Genomic DNA, 16,915 nt, shown 5'->3' on the forward strand with positions numbered 1-16,915 from the left:
TTAGCCTCTCATTGTCTATCGAGCTAGTGTATTGGCATTGCAAGTGCGGTTATGACAGAACAAAAAAAAAAAACCAAGGATTTAAATGAAATCACGCTATTTTGACGATTTTTACCCCCCCCCCTTCCTTCCATCACAAAAACTAGATTCGCTCAATGATGTAGCATTTAAGCCTTCTTCTCATTCTGCCATCTCCCCACTACTGGTCACACGTCACTAAAAATTCCGACCCTCCCTTCCCATGGAGTGTGGCACCATTTATAGACAGCGGTTAAAATTGTAATTTAGTTTTTGAGGTATGCATACTGGCACAGTGGTTATTCTAAGGGTGCGGAATTCAATGGATTTTTTAACGGCTAAATAAAAACATAGAACATAACCGTTGAAAATTATAATTTCTTATGACTTTTTTACTTTAAAAAAAAATTGCAATACTTTCATTCTTTTCATTTTAGGCTATTCACTTTACAAACTCACCGGGAATATGATAACGGAAGTTGCTGTTGTCATCAGAACAGCAGGAAACTATAACCCAATCAGCGAGACTACACAGGCCTAGAATGTTGTGTTGTTCGTGCGAGAAGAAGAAGCCAGACAAAGAATCGGACCATGTGTTAACAGAACAGGACAAATCGATTATTATCCGCTCATGGCGGGGCTTATCCGAGACAAAAATAATGGAAGACATTGGGGCGGAGACGATGATGGGACTTTTAACCACACACCCCGAAACGAAAGATATGTTTAACAAATTTAAAAGCATGCGTATTGGCGATTTAAAAGGAAGCGAGGTCTTGCGTGACCACGGGCTGAAAGTAACGAGCATCCTTGATAAAGCAATTTTTCGCATCAAGGACCAAGAAGCGCAAATTCGAATACTTTTGAACGAAGGCGCCCTACATAAGGATAATGAAATTGAGGAAAGGTATTTGAAAACAATGGGGGAATATTTTATTAAAGCGGTGAAAAAAAGAAACAAAAAACACTGGAACAAGCATCACCAACAAGCGTGGGAGAAATTTTTCGCTATGGTTTCAGAGAATATGTTGAAGGGGGGCGAAATCAAACGTTTATCTTACATGCTGAAGGAAAACGAGCTGGAGAAGGCTAACGTGATCTGAAACTGTATTTGGTTGCAGGTGTTGAAGTAGTTTAGCAGTAAGTCACTGTGTTTCTGTTCTTTTGCACGATGACTAATAAAGATATACACCTATTCGATGTATTGTTTGTTTATGAAAGATTCAGTAAGTACTTGAATAATGCAAACATACAAATATCGATATAAAGTTAATTGAAGCAGCAAATTAAAAAAAAATATTTTGAACACAAAATAGTATGTGTGCGACCCAGGTGTAGGCGGCCATAGGTAACGTGAAAAAAGCTGTATCCACCAGAATCTATATTACATAGGGGCCTACATATATGTATATACAATAGACACGTAAATCGTATTGCCCTTGTCAAATATTGAGCAAATAGCATGGATAGAAATTCAATTACTTGGAAACAAGAAGTCAAAATGGGATGTGTCGATGACAAGACACATTATAGAGTAATGGATTTCGACAAAAATGAACATGTTCTTAAAGTGACAATGACTTCAATGACACCTTACCGCGCTGTTCCGAAAGTTAAGAGATTTATGAGTAGCTTTTCAGCTAAATAAATCTTACACAATATTTACACCACACCCCTGGATATTTGCTGCAATTATCAGCCTATTTGGATTATAAATAGTTCATATTCGGGAAAATGTATCAGAATTAGCCCCTTTGAACTAACGAACGGGGAAGTCATTTATTTCGAACTATATCGCACCGGATGTTAACAAACCATTTGTGAGATTCTGAATAATACAAAGATGGAAGTTTTCTATGCGTATCTTTTCCATAGGTAAATATAGAAATACGTTAGTTAGAATAACCATAATAGCTATCTGGGCTACAATTTGGTTAATTTAATTAATGGGTTCGCATTCGTTAGAAAAAGGTTATAATAAAATTACAATAACATACGTTATAGGCCTACACTGATAGCAATCGTAATATATATATATATATATATATATATATATATATATATATATATATATATATATATATATATATATATATATATATATATATATATATATATATATATACGTGTGTGTATATGTACATATATATATATATATATATATATATATATATATATATATATATATATATATATATATATATATATATATATATATATATATATATATATATATATATATCTTAGCTCTTAGTGATTGTGCGTTTATTTCTATAGTTATAGTATATCTTAATCTAAATAGTGGTTATCTCAGTAATCTAAATTTCATTATTTTTACGATCGGGGCTCCAACCTTCGTCTTCTAATTAAATTATCTGCCGCGCTCTTAGAGGAGTAGAGGAGGCACATGTGGAAGAAAGCACTGGATGCTGATGAGAGGGACACATTTTAAAAATGATATTTTACTTTTGTATCCAAATGCGGATGTTCAAGTTATGAACGCTCGATACGAGATATCTCAATAAAATATTTTCATTGTGGAAAAGTCGTTTTTTTTTCGGGTATTACATATTTCTTAGTACCATATGCAACCCCTCCCCAACGTTTTACATGAAACTATTTAAATTTTTTCCCCTGTTTCATAAGCTTTAATTTTTATCGTTTACCAGTACTGCGTTAGTTTTATTTTAGCTTTTTATAGTGTGTTGTTTTCTGTATTTAATAGTTTTATGGTGTGCCACAAATGTGTATTGCGACCACAATTTCGGAGTACTGCTTTGGTATGTCGGGGCATATTCATTGAATGATGATAGCTGCCTATGATCGGATGCTTGAGTATCGTGTGTTTCTGGTCCAGCACAAGCGATTGCAGTTGATATCCACTACGTTTTAAAAACAAAAAAAAACAAAAAAAAAAACAATAAAAATCTGTTCCCTTAATAAAATATTATGGGACCAGATGATTCTCTGATCTTCCTAATCCTTCGGGCTTTTTAACCATTGAATACTCTGTATACTAGTTTTATATTGACGGCTAGGACCTCTCTCCTAGACGGTTATAATCGCCATGTTATAATAATAGAGTTCGATCTCCACCTCCAGTGAAACAGCGAAAATCGACTTTGAAAATTTGATCTTTTGTTTGTCTAAACCAGGGGTTCCCAACCTTTTTTTACTCTAGAGCACAATATAAAATATCGGTAGGGTGGCGGGCACCACCTTAAATCGACAAACTCCTTCCAGAGGCGTAGCGACCCTTCCCGTCACCCGGGGACAAAACTTTCGATTTGCACCGCACCCCCCCCCTCAAATTTTCAATTTGCACCCCCCCCCCTCAAATTTTCGATTTGCACCCCCCCCTCAAATTTTCGATTTGCACCCCCCCCCCCCCCCTCAAATTTTCGATTTGCATCCACCTCAAATTTTCGATTTGCCCCCCCCCCCCTCAAACTTTCGATTTCCATCCCCTTCAACCTTTCAATAATGTTAATGAAAAAATTCTGTCTCTGTCGAATAGTGAGAGGCGGGCACATAAGAATCGTTCGGCGGGCGCCATGGCGCCCGCGGGCACGGGGTTGGGAACCCCTGGTCTAAACTATGCTTATAAACCAAACATTCTTTTAAAAAATTATTTACACTCTTAACATGGTTTAGTTTAAAATATAATTATTTTTAAAAAATGTGAACTTAATATTCCATTACATTTTCTATGAAACGTTTTTTACTATATTTAATTTATAATTGTAAGATTCTATCTCTGATTGTCAGTTTTTAAACCACTAAAAATGGACGTTGAAGTCAATTATACATTCATCGTTTTACATAATGTTCAACTGCATTAATAGGCACACCAACTCCATGTTTCTAGCTCCTGAGTCTATTTATGTGCAACAAGTATCTTGTTATTACTAAAGCGACAGGACTAAACAGTTTATTATATTTCAGCATCATATTGATGGCAAAATATGAGCCATTATGTTTGTTTCCTGAACAATCTACACAATTCTAACCATTTTAAGTCCTTTTATGTATAATTATTACCGAACTATAAGGGGGTCGTCCATAAATGACCTCACACTCGTATGTGGGAGGGGGGGTCCGTAATTTTGTGACGGTGTGTGATGAGGGGGTTGGGGGTGGGGGGGGGGGGGTTCAGATGCTGTGACGTCACACTTTTGCATTATATAAAAGCAATGTTGGGAAACGAATTTTAGCCGATATTTCGCGTTTTAGAAAACTGTTTTAATAAATTGTAATAGGAATTGATTAAAATACTCTATGTTGACAGAGTTCAAACGGGAAAAAGATTTAAAAAAAAAAATCAATTGCAATTCAGAGGGGGGGGGGGGGATTTGTAGGCTGAGGTGTGAAGTCATTTTAGAGGGTGGGGGCTGGTTTTTTGTGACGATATGTAATGGAGGGGAGGTAAATAGCGGTAAAAAGCGTTACGTCATTTATGGATGACCCCTAAGTAACTGTATGAAATAACAGACTATACGGCTTGATCAATAGAATATATCGAACTTTGGCTTCAATGTTAACAGAACTTAAATTTTAAAAGTTGTTTTCCATATTTATGTATTCTAGTTATAACTCTAAATGACATGTTTTGAAAAACCAAATTTCAGTGACGTTCTTTCAGGAACTGCGGATTTTTAACATTTTAAGACTTTATAAAGACAAGTGGGAGTCTTACTCAATTTTTTGAAAATTGGACATAGAATCTTAATCTTATTATTCTAATTCGAATCTGTGCGTTTGTTCTCAGTACACAATAATCGATATCAATACCTACATGTTTATTGTTTCGCAGTAATACTAATGAGGTTTCTCTACATAAACACAAAGTAATTCTTTATTTCTAGCTTACAACAGAGTCTGGCCGATACCATGAATTGAAACTTTTCCGCTAGGCGCATTAAGCTAAATTTAAAACAAAGAAATGCAGGCAGATAACTCAATATTAAAGCTGCTATGAACAAAAAATGATGTGTTGTAAAAAGTACCCACACTCAAGCTCAGATAAAAAACTGACCAAAGCACAGAAAACTTTAATCCGCAACGTGTGGAATGACGTCAGAGAGAAAATTGACGAGGTTGGTGTGGAGACGTTCTTGATGTTTTTTAATACCCACCCAGAAGCCATGGATTCTTTTCTGGTTTTCAAGGACATGCAGTTAAAGGACCTGAAGACCAGCGTTAAGCTTAAAGAGCACAGTCTAAAGGTCACCAGCATTGTAGACAAGTGCGTGTCAAGGTTAGACGACATGGATGCCGTTGCGACGGTGGCAGCCGAACAGGGAGCCAGACACGCAGGGCGGTACGTCATACCAGAGTTCCAAAAGTGTTTGAAAGAGAGCTATATCAACGCGATCAGGACACGGACGACTATACCGTGGACCTCCGCTACACAGCATGCGTGGAGTCAGTTTTTTGATATTATTCAATCAAAAATGGATTCAGAAATGGAGGCTGAACGAAAGAGAAAAAGCTTTTTGGTATCATTTTCTTAATCGTTTACCCCCTTTTTAAGGGTTTAAAGGCTTCCTAATGTAGGAAAGCTGAAACTAGTGTATAAATGTTATCGTCTCGTAATGTATTATAAGGAAAACAGAGGTGAAGATGAATAAAAACAGAGCGAGGTGTCACAGATTTCAGTCTCGAATATACAACTCTTCAGCCGAGAAAGATTCAAGACATTTAAACATCATTGTAAAATTATTTTTTTTTGTTTCTTTTTATCACCGTATTTAAATAAATGAACTTCACACTCTTACGGAATAGAGCGATAGTTTGAAATTGTAATTCGTTATCTTTAATGTTGGGTTTAGCAACGTTTCCCAATTTTATTTTAACTTTATTATTTTACTAAATTTTATGGCTAAACATTGGACGTACTTTAAAAGACTGCCGATGGACTTAAAAAAAAACCATTAAAAAAATATCGTATTATACATGACGTCGAAATCTAGTGTGAATATTTATTTATTTATTTGCAAGCCCTATAAACTTATGAGTGTGTTTGTGCATGCAAGTTGGTAATTCATTGTATAGGCTATTGGCTATTAACAATGTTATCACTGTGAATATTAGTTTAAACTTATAATTTCGGGTATGTCTTTTGCTTAATTCTTTTAGCTGAGATCGCACCTATCTAGTCATTCACTTAGAAGCTGCCACTCCAAGGTATGGAAGAAAAGTCTCCGACAACTACGTGGAGCTGATATGCATTATGTTGTGTTGTAGCATCAAACCCAACCAAGGCCATTTCACAAAATCACAGAAGTCTATCATTCGTGAAGTTTGGTCTGAGGCTAAAAAAGATATTGATACAGAAGGTTGGGAGAGATATTCAGGTACACGTTCTGTGCTTGAATTGTGTCAGATATCATTGCAAGAGACGACTTCTAGCGCAATGTCGAGGTTTTGTACACACATCAAGCTTATGTCGGAGGTCGTCGACGCATGCGTAGAGAAGCTAGACGACTTGAAAGCGCTGGACCAAATCGCCGCATCCCAAGGCGTCTCCCACGCAAGTCGGTACATTCTTCCAGGGTTCCAAAGACAAATCAGACTGAGTTTTATTAGCATGGTCAGGGATCGAAGCCGGGTGAGCTGGAATAAAAAATATCAGAAAGCATGGGATCGGTTTTTCATCTACTTTCAGACAAAGATGAGCCTGGAGATGGAGAAGGAAAGAAGTAAACTCAAGTTTCTCGTTTCTTTTGCGTGATACATCATCTAAAAATACTTACATAAACTACGTTTGTCGAAATACCTGCCAAACCAATGGCAAGTGTTATTTATTTGCATACAAATAATCAAGAAAGATCACTCCCAAAAAGTGTTATTTAATTACTTTAAAAAAAGCTATGGTCTGTGTCTTTATTTAATACATTTTATTATTGCTACTGTTATATATTCAAATTGGTTTTTACTATATTGTCAATAAAACACAATAAAAAGCTAATTTTAAATTAGTGCACTTTGTAGGACGCTGTTTTTGTTGTTATAACTGAGGGGATCGCTCGAGTCTTGAGTAAAACACTTAGATCTAGCGCTAACTTTAATCTCTATAAATAATTTGTCATTCAGTCTAAAAAAACAATGCGGCTAAAATAGTATAAATAGAATACACATGACTAGAATCTATACGTTTATACTAGAGTGGGACCTGGCATTTTTATGAACATAATGTTCTCTTTTAATTATGTTTCATCATGCAAAAGATCAATAACAAGAAAATTGGCAAAACGGAACCAAAATACGATCAGAGGCGTAGCGAGGGGGGGGGGGGGGGGGGGGACGACGACGCCAAAATGGAAAAACAAATTGAAAGTTTGAGTGGGGGGGGGGCGGTGTAAATCGAAAGTTTGTCCCCGGGCGACGGGAAGGGTCGATACGCCTCTGGATATGATACTTCTAAAAACAAGAATACCTATCAATGTTGTAGAAGGAACCTTTATAGAATCAACAATGTTTTCGATAGACATTTCGGTTATTTCAGAATTTTGACACTTCTGTTTTATTACGCAAAACTGGATCTATTATTAGACGAAATTTCAAGCAGACATTGGAACATCACCGCAACTTTGATTCTTTCCCCCATTTTTTGCACATGTCGTATAAAAATAAATTAAGAAATACGAAAATAAATTTAGTTAGTGTCTTAATGATTTAAACCTATTAAATATTTCTTTAACTATTAAATTTGATCGGGGGAAGGTACGCGTTGCTATCGTTATATAATTTTAGGTCCATTATAAAGGGACCATTTAAATCTACCACTGCAGCACCGTAAAACACTAGTGTGGGCAGGTACAGTGCGAAGATGTAAACTTTATTCACATCCTGGACTTCCGGAAGACTTTCCAATTTATCATTTTGTTGATCGTCGTCTCAAATGGGTGAAGTCGCTATTGTATTATTATTAAGATTTTTTTGTAACTACTCAACTTATATCATGCCTTATAAGGCAAAATTAAAAACTACAAAAATAAATGAAAATAAGACAGAAAAGTCAATAATAATAGGATAATAACAATAATTTAAATTCTTTGGATGAATTTTCTCGTATAAACTTCTTATGAGCTACCATTTGCAAGTGATTGATGTCTAACTCTCTAGCATGTTGCATGAGAAGACAACGCGGTCGGGCGCTCAATCTCAGCTCTCGCGAGAAAGTTCTGATTCGAACTACCTGGGCCGACATCACACAGCAAATTGAGGACGTTGGTGTGGAATCTTTCTTGAATCTTTTCAGCACACACCCTCTTGCCAAGGACTCATTTCTGAAATTTAAAGATTCTAGCCTTGAGGAATTAGCACAGAGCAATCTCCTGAAGTCGCACAGTCTCAAAGTGACAAGTGTTGTCAACAAGTGCATCCATAGGCTGGAGAACCCGGAAGCAGTGGCCAGCATCGCTTTGGAGATAGGCTTCTCCCATGTGAACAACAACACTACCGACGAGTACCTGAACACGCTTGTAAACAGCTTCATCGCTGCCATATCCGAGCGGTGCCACGAGAAATGGAGCCGTGAGACGAGACTCGCGTGGGAAAAACTCTTTGATTTCTTAGTGCATAATATACAAGCTGGTATAGCTCTTCAACAGCAAAAAATACAGAAGCATTCACATCTGAAGTAAAAGAGTTAACAGAATATAGACACATGATTGCACTCTATATAACTTCACATTCAGAAATAAATCAATTTGAACAATGACACATTTGCATGTGTAATGATTTGTTTGACAAATTTATAATTAAAAATCATTTTACTTTAAAAAAAATACCATTAAATTGTCCTCTAAAACTCTTAACCTCAGCGATCTCCACAACCCAATACTTGGTACAGCCACATCCACGACTACCCCACTCCATCCCGACACCACTAGTCCTTGCCCATATCCATGTAGATATCCATGTCTTTGTCCTAATACTTATCTCAATCATTTCCCTCATCCTCACGTTCAACCTCATCCATATCTTTCCTACCATCCTTAACCGTTACCATAACCACGCCCTGGTTAGGGTGGTTAATGAAGGTAAATGTCCGATTGGGTAATGTCCTCTCCCGACACCTCACACCCCGCCCCTTCTCGCCAAGATATTGCTGGTTTGTTTGACCATAATGCAGCCTGTGGACCAAACTGAAGCTTTGCTAGCAGAAGATGTAGCCTTATTAGCCTAACCATTGGTCGATCTGTAGGTATGCTGTATGTGATGAAGTTACATGCAAACTGTTCACTAAAGTCAACTTTGTAGACCCAGGGGTGATACTTTTGTTTCAGGAGGTGTGATTTTGATAATTTTCGTAGCCGAGGCATACACAGTATACTTTGTGTAACCCAGATGTACTATTGATGGCCCAGATGTATCATTGATGGCCCAGATGTATCATTGATGGCCCAGATGTAATCTTAAAGGTCCAGATAAATCCTTGATGACCCACGTTTTGCTGATCCAGATGTAATCTTGATGTCCCACGTGTAACGTTAATTGCACAAATATAATTTAAATGGTGTATATATTATTTTGAAGGCCCTAGTAATAGTAAGCAATCTTGATGCTGAGATGTATTTAAAGAAAGAGATATATTCTTTTGTTGTAGAATAATTTTTGTTCTGGGCTGTTGGTAACACTAACAGCTAAAACAAAAATTATAAGCAAAACAAAGTTTTAAAATTACAATAAAACAAAATTACAGTCCAGTACAATAATACTATAGTTAAGTTAAAGTATTTAAATTTCAAAATTATCAAACTAAAAACCCAGTTCTAAATTGACGTAATTAATCACAATTGTTTACTTCTTTTAAAAACAAAACTACTGAAAAAGTATCAAAGCCTGACTGATGAGAATATCAATAGTGTCCATTCGGGCATTTGACGTATTCGAGCAAGTGTCCATTCGGGCATTCGTCCCAGTTGGTCAAGTTTTTGTTCGGAAAAACGACCTTCGGACAAACGGCCTTCAGGCAAACGGCATTCGGGCAAAGGTACTTTTTTTCTTTGTTTTATATCTTTGTTGATATTTACAGCTAATGTTTTTCTGACAACTTAATAATATATTATTGAAAAAGCGAAAGTAAAAAAAAAATATTCCATGCACTCATCCCGTTCAGAATTATTCGTATGTTGAAGCACCGTGGAGCACTGGAGTTAAATTCGTGCAGACGAGCGCGCAGGAAATTGTACAGCATTTTTGGTTTGTGTTAGCAACGTACAAAAAAAGATTAATTCTTTGTTTATGTCTGCTGGCTTGAAGTCAGTCTTGTTCCTTCAACCCGTGTGATATTGTAGTGTGACAAGAGTCAGATAGTTTGTTTGTATTTACTTATTTAAACATATGATGAATTTCTTTTAACTATACATTTAGATCTAGATCCAGTGGCGTAGCCAGGATCGTCTCAAGGGGGGGGGGGGGGTTTCCAATTTTTTACCCGGGGACAAACTTTCGATTTGCACCCCCCCCCCTCAAACTTTCGATTTGCACTCCCCCCCGCAAACTTTCGATTTGCATCCCCCCCTCAAACTTTCGATTTGCACCCCCCTCATACTTTTTATATATACCGAGGGGTCTATGGGGGGGGGGTTATGACCCCCCCTAACCCCCCCCCCCCCTGCCTACGCCACTGTCTAGATCTGTACATTATAATACGATGACCCCTGTTGGAAGAGATCTATCTTAGCTAGATCTAGAACTAGATCTAGAATCTAGACTCTGGTGGCACAGTCACATATGTCACTCATTTGTGTATTGTTATGTTGTACACACTTGAGAATCTAAATGTGTTGGCATACAGCTACGATTTAAAAATCTTGATTCATTTTATGATTATCCGTATGAATAAATAAGTAGTTCAGCATGAAATAGTTTTTTAGCCAAAATAATAATACGTTAAGCAATAATTGGTGACGATTTATACGTCACACGTCTTCTAACTGTCATTGCTCCAGGTACTTAACAAAGTATTTCGCTAGTAAACCTTGCTCTAATCCTAGCCTTGACCTCGGATGACCTTGTCACTGACCTTCTGCTTGACCATAACCATGACCCTATTTGACACTAACAACGACAACACAGAGAAAAGCAATCGCACGATTCTGAACTGCAATATCATAAAGTAACGACCGTGAATGTGATCATAATGATATAGTATTAGGGATATGTCTTGGGTGTTAGTTTAAGGAATTGTCATTGTATAATAGGGAAGGGGGAATACATCAAACTGCTCCTTACCTCTGTATTGATTATTACTTGCATGAGCGAACACAATCGCATAGTGGTGTCGGTACTTTCACATATGCTTGGGGTTAAGGTATGATGTATCGCTACAGACAATGTAGGGGGTAGTTTGTTAACTTTTTGAGTGATTTCTAGTTACGTTTCTGGTTATTAACTAGCCCCTACATCTTCACACTAAAACGTTGACTAGGCATAATTTACCCTTTTCATTAGTTACTCTTACTTTAAAGTAATTTTTATATTCAAACATTTCAATAAACTATAATTAAAAACATATTATTTTATTTATCAGAGTCAAGAATTTTACATTTGACAAGCCGTAGAAAAAAAACAAGCTGCAGCCATGGACCCCGGTTACAAAATGATATGTTGTTTACCCGTGAAGTTACCAGAAATTCAATTCACCACGGACGAGAAACGTTTGATTCGCACGTCTTGGGCGGAGCTGTCGGGAAATTATGAGACGATATCCAAGGAAGTGTTTTTAGACATTTACAAAACCTACCCCGAGATTGGAAAGCCGTTCAAGCTGACGCGAGGAGAACTGGACGATGACGCAAACCACGCGTTCAAATACCATGCACGGCACCAGTTCAAGTTTTTAGATGAGATTGTTTCAGTGATTGATAACGGGCATAAAATCAAAGCATTGGCCGCTGACCTGGGGTGGAAGCACTACTTAAAGCATGTCAAACCGGAGTATGTGAGTTATGTCAAACCACGTGTTTTATCCGCCTTCTCCACGAACCTAACTGATTGGAGCCCGGAACACGAAGAGGCGTGGGACAAACTTCTTGAATACATTCTTTTAAAAATTAAAATCGCGATTGTCTTGGAGGAGAGGGGACAGGGTAAATTAAATGCAAATGATAAAAGAGGAAAGAAACGTTAACGTCAAATTTACCTTGGTCGACGTCGTGCTTTGTTTCAAAGTATATCAAGTGCTCGTCTTTGCCAACAATTTAGTTACGTTGAAAGATTTGACCATATGTAGCATGAATTATTAACACACACACTGACGAATGAAATGAATATGTGCCTTGCATCAAGCAGGATGCGATTTTTTGTTGTTTTAGTTTTCTTTTTGTAGGCAAAGTTCCATGTCTAAAATTTGGACTGAAACCGGCAGGATAATTGAGCACAAAGCTGTAACTATTGTGACACTCATTGTCTACAAAACATACACAAACGTGCACATGATTTTTATCCTTGTTGTTTGTGGTGGTTACATTACGTTTTACTGGTAGTGGACTGAATAGAGAATGAAATACATTTGTGGTCGGTAGCTAATAGATTTTTTAAAAATCATCTAATGTATCCAAAATAAAAATTGACGAAATTGAACTGTTTTATAAAATATTTTAATTATAGATACAAATTATTTTTTTTGCCCATAAATAAAGAATTATATTTATATTAATGTTTTGAATGCTTATTTGTTAGCTGACTGGGTTGGATATTTAGTGTTGGCGGTTACTTTTATCTTAAACCTTGCTTGATATAATTAATCTTATAGAAGTGATAGCTGAATATTAATTTGGATTATAACTACATCTCAGACTTGTTTTCTGTAAGTGACGTGTTCAGGTCGAACATAAATCTAAGACATGTGTTATGTGAGTGATGTATTCTGGTCAAACATACATTTAAGAGATGTTTTGTGTGTATTGTGTCATGGTGTCTAAGACATGTTTTAAATGAATGACTTGTTAAGGAACGTACATACAATATTTATGTGAGTAAAATGAACTAGTAATACTGAGAGTAAAACCAGATAAAATGGTGTTACGACAGCGAAGCATCAAGATTTTCGGATTGTAAGTTATAATTAAATCAATCCTGTCAGTGATTCGACAACCAGCTGGAAAGCAAATAACCTGTTTGAGTTGGCTCTAGACCTGTCCATTTGACTGCAAGTAGACCTAGACCTATTTAGCTGGTTAGAATCACACCTGGACCTGACCAGTTGATAACATGAAACGTAGAAACAGACCTGTTTGGTTGGCTAGAAATAGACCAGTCTACATGGCTATAACTAGACAGAACTAGACCAGTCTACATGGCTATAACTAGACAGAACTAGACCAGTCTACATGGCTATAACTAGACAGAACTAGACCAGTCTACATGGCTATAACTAGACAGAACTAGACCAGTCTACATGGCTATAACTAGACAGAACTAGACCAGTCTACATGGCTATAACTAGACAGAACTAGACCAGTCTACATGGCTATAACTAGACGGAACTAGACCAGTCTACATGGCTATAACTAGACAGAACTAGACCAGTCTACATGGCTAGAACTAGACATAGAGCTAGACCTGCCCAGTTGGCTAGTAATTGACATACAACTAGACCTGCCTAGTTGGCTATAACTAGACAGAACTAGACCAGTCTAGATGGCTATAACTAGACAGAACTAGACCAGTCTAAATGGCTATAACTAGACAGAACTAGACCAGTCTAGATGGCTAGAACTAGACAGAACTAGACCAGTCTAGATGGCTATAACTAGACAGAACTAGACCTGCCAAGTTGGCTATAACTAGACAGAACTAGACCAGTCTAGATGGCTAGAACTAGACATAGAACTAGACCAGTCTAGATGGCTATAACTAGACAGAACTAGACCTGCCAAGTTGGCTATAACTAGACAGAACTAGACCAGTCTAGATGGCTAGAACTAGACATATAACTAGACCAGTCTAGATGGCTAGTACTTGACATAGAACTAGACCTGCCCAGTTGGATAGTACTTAACATAGAACTAGACCTGCCCAGTTGGCTAGAACTAGATTTTGACCTTGAACTAGACCTGCTCAGTTGGCTAGAACTAGATTTTGACCTTGAACTAGACCTGCCCAGTTGGCTAGTACTAGATTTTGACCTTGAACTAGACCTGCCCAGTTGGCTAGTACTAATCATGTACAGCTGGCTATAACTCTATACTGGCTATACACTCTACTCTTGAGCTAGGCATAAGAGCTAAAGCCCAAAGTAAATATTTATTTCGCAGCTCTATTTACGCACCACATTTGAACATAAAATACATCGAATACAATTTCATTCTACAATACCATCTACTTTTTTTCACACGATGAAACATGTTCGATTAAAAAAAAATTTACTTTATATTGTGGTTTTCATTAAAAGAAGGTTTTTTTGAACGTGAATAGTTTCAGTTTGTTTCATGAAATAATTAAAAGTTTAGAACACTTTTTTTATCAGAACACTTCCTCTCCACACTTTTTAGTTTTCAAATATCCACATAAAATGTGTAGCTATACAAATATTCGGATTACGACATGTAAATTCTAGTAAGGCTTTTTATTATTTTACATCCATACTAGACCCTAGAACTAATAAAAAGTAATTTTGGATTATAGATCTATATAACTTTAATAGTTCGATTGAAAGATAATTCTCAAACGAAGGCTCAATATTTTACTATGTTTTATTGTCTAGGCCTAAAAGCTGTGCAGATTAAATTCATTATATTGAGAATCAAGATCTATTTAAAATGTATAGAAAAAAATGAAGTTTTTACTAATTAGGCCTATTATATTCTTTATTCAAAAGCATACGCTATAAATGAGGTAAACAATCACTCATTAAAATATTAGTATAAACACACCACCACATATTAAGGGTCTAAGTTAATATAACTCTTAGACATTGTAATAGGCGTGGTTCACATAATCACCGACCTTCTTACCTCTCCACATTATAACTCACCTCATTTGTCTGCACCGATAACCAACCTCACCTCTCCACATCTATCTCACCTCATTTATCTACACCGATAACCAACCTCACCTCTCCACATCTATAACTTACCTCATCTGTCTACGCCGATAACCAACCTCACCTCTCCACATCTTCAACTCACCTCAGCTGTCCACACCGATAACCAACCTCACCTCTCCACATCTATAACTCACCTCATCTGTCTACACCAATAACCAACCTCACCTCTCCACATCTACAACTCACCTCAGCTGTCTACACCGATTACCAACCTCACCTCTCCACATCTATAACTCACCTCATCTGTCTACACCGATAGCCAACCTCATCTGTCTCCACATCTATAACTCACCTCATCTGTCTACACCGATAACCAACCTCACCTCTACACATCTATAACTCACCTCATCTGTCTCCACATCTATAACTCACCTCATCTGTCTCCACATCTATAACTCACCTCATCTGTCTCCACATCTATAACTCACCTCATCTGTCTACACCGATAGCCAACCTCACCTCTCCACATCTATAACTTACCTCAGATGTCTACACCGATAACCAACCTCACCTCTCCACATCTATAACTCACTTCATCTGTCTCCACATCTATAACGCACCTCATCTGTCTACACCGATAACCAACCTCACCTCTCCACATCTACAACTCACCTCATCTGTCTCCACATCTATAACTCACCTCATCTGTCTACACCGATAACCAACCTCACCTCTCCACATCTACAACTCACCTCATCTGTCTCCACATCTATAACTCACCTCATCTGTCTACACCGATAACCAACCTCACCTCTCCACATCAATAACTCACCGTCACAGATGTTTAATCATATACCCTCCATAAGCCACTGCTCCAAAAACTGCATTGTATTTTGTATCTCTGGGGCTTCCAGTGTTTGTAAATTGTTTCGTCCTTACACTTATCAATGGCTGTTTAATTTCTGTTTGTAAATTTGCAATTTTTCATTGCTGTAATTATTTTCCCCCAGAATAATGTGACCCTTGACCCTATAGCAATCAGAAATGATTTTACTTGCAAGCCAAAAGAAACTGTACCATGTCAATTCTTTGCTGTTTACCCAAAAAGACATTGGAGATTAACTTCAGCGCTGACGAAAAACTTTTAATACGCGGCATTTGGCAGGAGGTTTCAGGAAAGATGGAAGTCATAGGGATGGAGGCGTTCATGGGAATGATAGAGCAACACAAGGAGATCGCAGAGTGTTTTAAGATGAAGGTGAATGCCAGTGACATCGATGACATGTCGAAACGCACCATGCTCCGAGACCACGGCCTGAAACTGGGCACGTTCCTTGAGAAATGCATCGACCATCTGGAGCAGGTCAGCGAAATATCGAAGCTCAGCTGCAACAATGGCAAGACTCACTTCCTCAACTACGTCAAGGACGAGTACTTGGATTTCCTCAAGGTCGACTATTCGCGTGCCGTGTGTAAGTACAGCCTCAACGAGTGGACGCCCCCACACCATCAGGCGTGGGACAAGTTTTTAGATTTGGTCTTGAAGAAAATGAAATCTGGCATCGCTTTAGAGCAGGCCAAAAACCAACTATTCATTAAATCTTTGTGAAATGTAAATCTGCCAATAGATAAATATTCTCATGTAGCATACAGTTGTGGTAAAACATCTGCTAATAGATGAATGTTTTCATAGCTCTAACATTATTTTAGATCATTTTGTGTCTTATAAAAATCAATAAATCTGTGCCATTTTTGCTTCGATTTTGTTCACATAATGTTTCTTCCAAAATTGGGAATATACTGTACAATTGTAAAGGCAAGTTAATGTTTTTAGTTGTTGATCATCCGTGGAGTTTAAGCGATCCACCATAGTGATAACAGAAAGACTGTTATTCA

General features: G+C 37.3%; 4 protein-coding genes across 9 annotated transcripts; all 4 read left to right on the forward strand.

The window, feature by feature from the left end:
- Positions 1-1,825: 1,825 nt before the first annotated feature.
- Positions 1,826-5,799, forward strand: LOC131941663 (hemoglobin subunit zeta). The gene is made up of 2 exons (XM_059301042.1): positions 1,826-1,893; positions 4,884-5,799. The coding sequence occupies exon 2, from the start codon at positions 5,004-5,006 to the stop codon at positions 5,529-5,531; it is 528 nt and encodes a 175-aa protein (XP_059157025.1). The 5' UTR covers positions 1,826-1,893; positions 4,884-5,003; the 3' UTR covers positions 5,532-5,799.
- A 2,067-nt stretch (positions 5,800-7,866) lies between these two features.
- On the forward strand, positions 7,867-8,678 carry LOC131941698 (cytoglobin-2). The gene is made up of 2 exons (XM_059301125.1): positions 7,867-7,925; positions 8,146-8,678. Exons 1-2 carry the CDS (start codon positions 7,922-7,924, stop codon positions 8,664-8,666), a joined length of 525 nt encoding a protein of 174 aa, XP_059157108.1. The 5' UTR covers positions 7,867-7,921; the 3' UTR covers positions 8,667-8,678.
- A 1,513-nt stretch (positions 8,679-10,191) lies between these two features.
- LOC131941690 (cytoglobin) lies at positions 10,192-12,565 on the forward strand. 6 transcript variants are annotated; one of them, XM_059301111.1, is made up of 2 exons: positions 10,192-10,227; positions 11,561-12,565. In XM_059301111.1, exon 2 carries the CDS (start codon positions 11,612-11,614, stop codon positions 12,158-12,160), a length of 549 nt encoding a protein of 182 aa, XP_059157094.1. In that variant the 5' UTR covers positions 10,192-10,227; positions 11,561-11,611; the 3' UTR covers positions 12,161-12,565. The 6 variants fall into 6 exon arrangements, with proteins under 6 accessions (XP_059157094.1, XP_059157093.1, XP_059157089.1 ...); XM_059301110.1 differs by having other exon boundaries at positions 10,215-10,348; XM_059301106.1 differs by having other exon boundaries at positions 10,215-10,344.
- Positions 12,566-14,457: 1,892 nt separating this feature from the next.
- Positions 14,458-16,771, forward strand: LOC131941695 (uncharacterized). The gene is made up of 2 exons (XM_059301118.1): positions 14,458-14,589; positions 16,030-16,771. Exon 2 carries the CDS (start codon positions 16,098-16,100, stop codon positions 16,626-16,628), a length of 531 nt encoding a protein of 176 aa, XP_059157101.1. The 5' UTR covers positions 14,458-14,589; positions 16,030-16,097; the 3' UTR covers positions 16,629-16,771.
- Positions 16,772-16,915: the final 144 nt, after the last annotated feature.

The sequence above is a fragment of the Physella acuta genome, unplaced genomic scaffold, assembly GCF_028476545.2.
Source record: "Physella acuta isolate Inbredline_101_S28 unplaced genomic scaffold, ASM2847654v3 ptg000369l, whole genome shotgun sequence".
Lineage (NCBI taxonomy): Eukaryota > Metazoa > Mollusca > Gastropoda > Physidae > Physella > Physella acuta.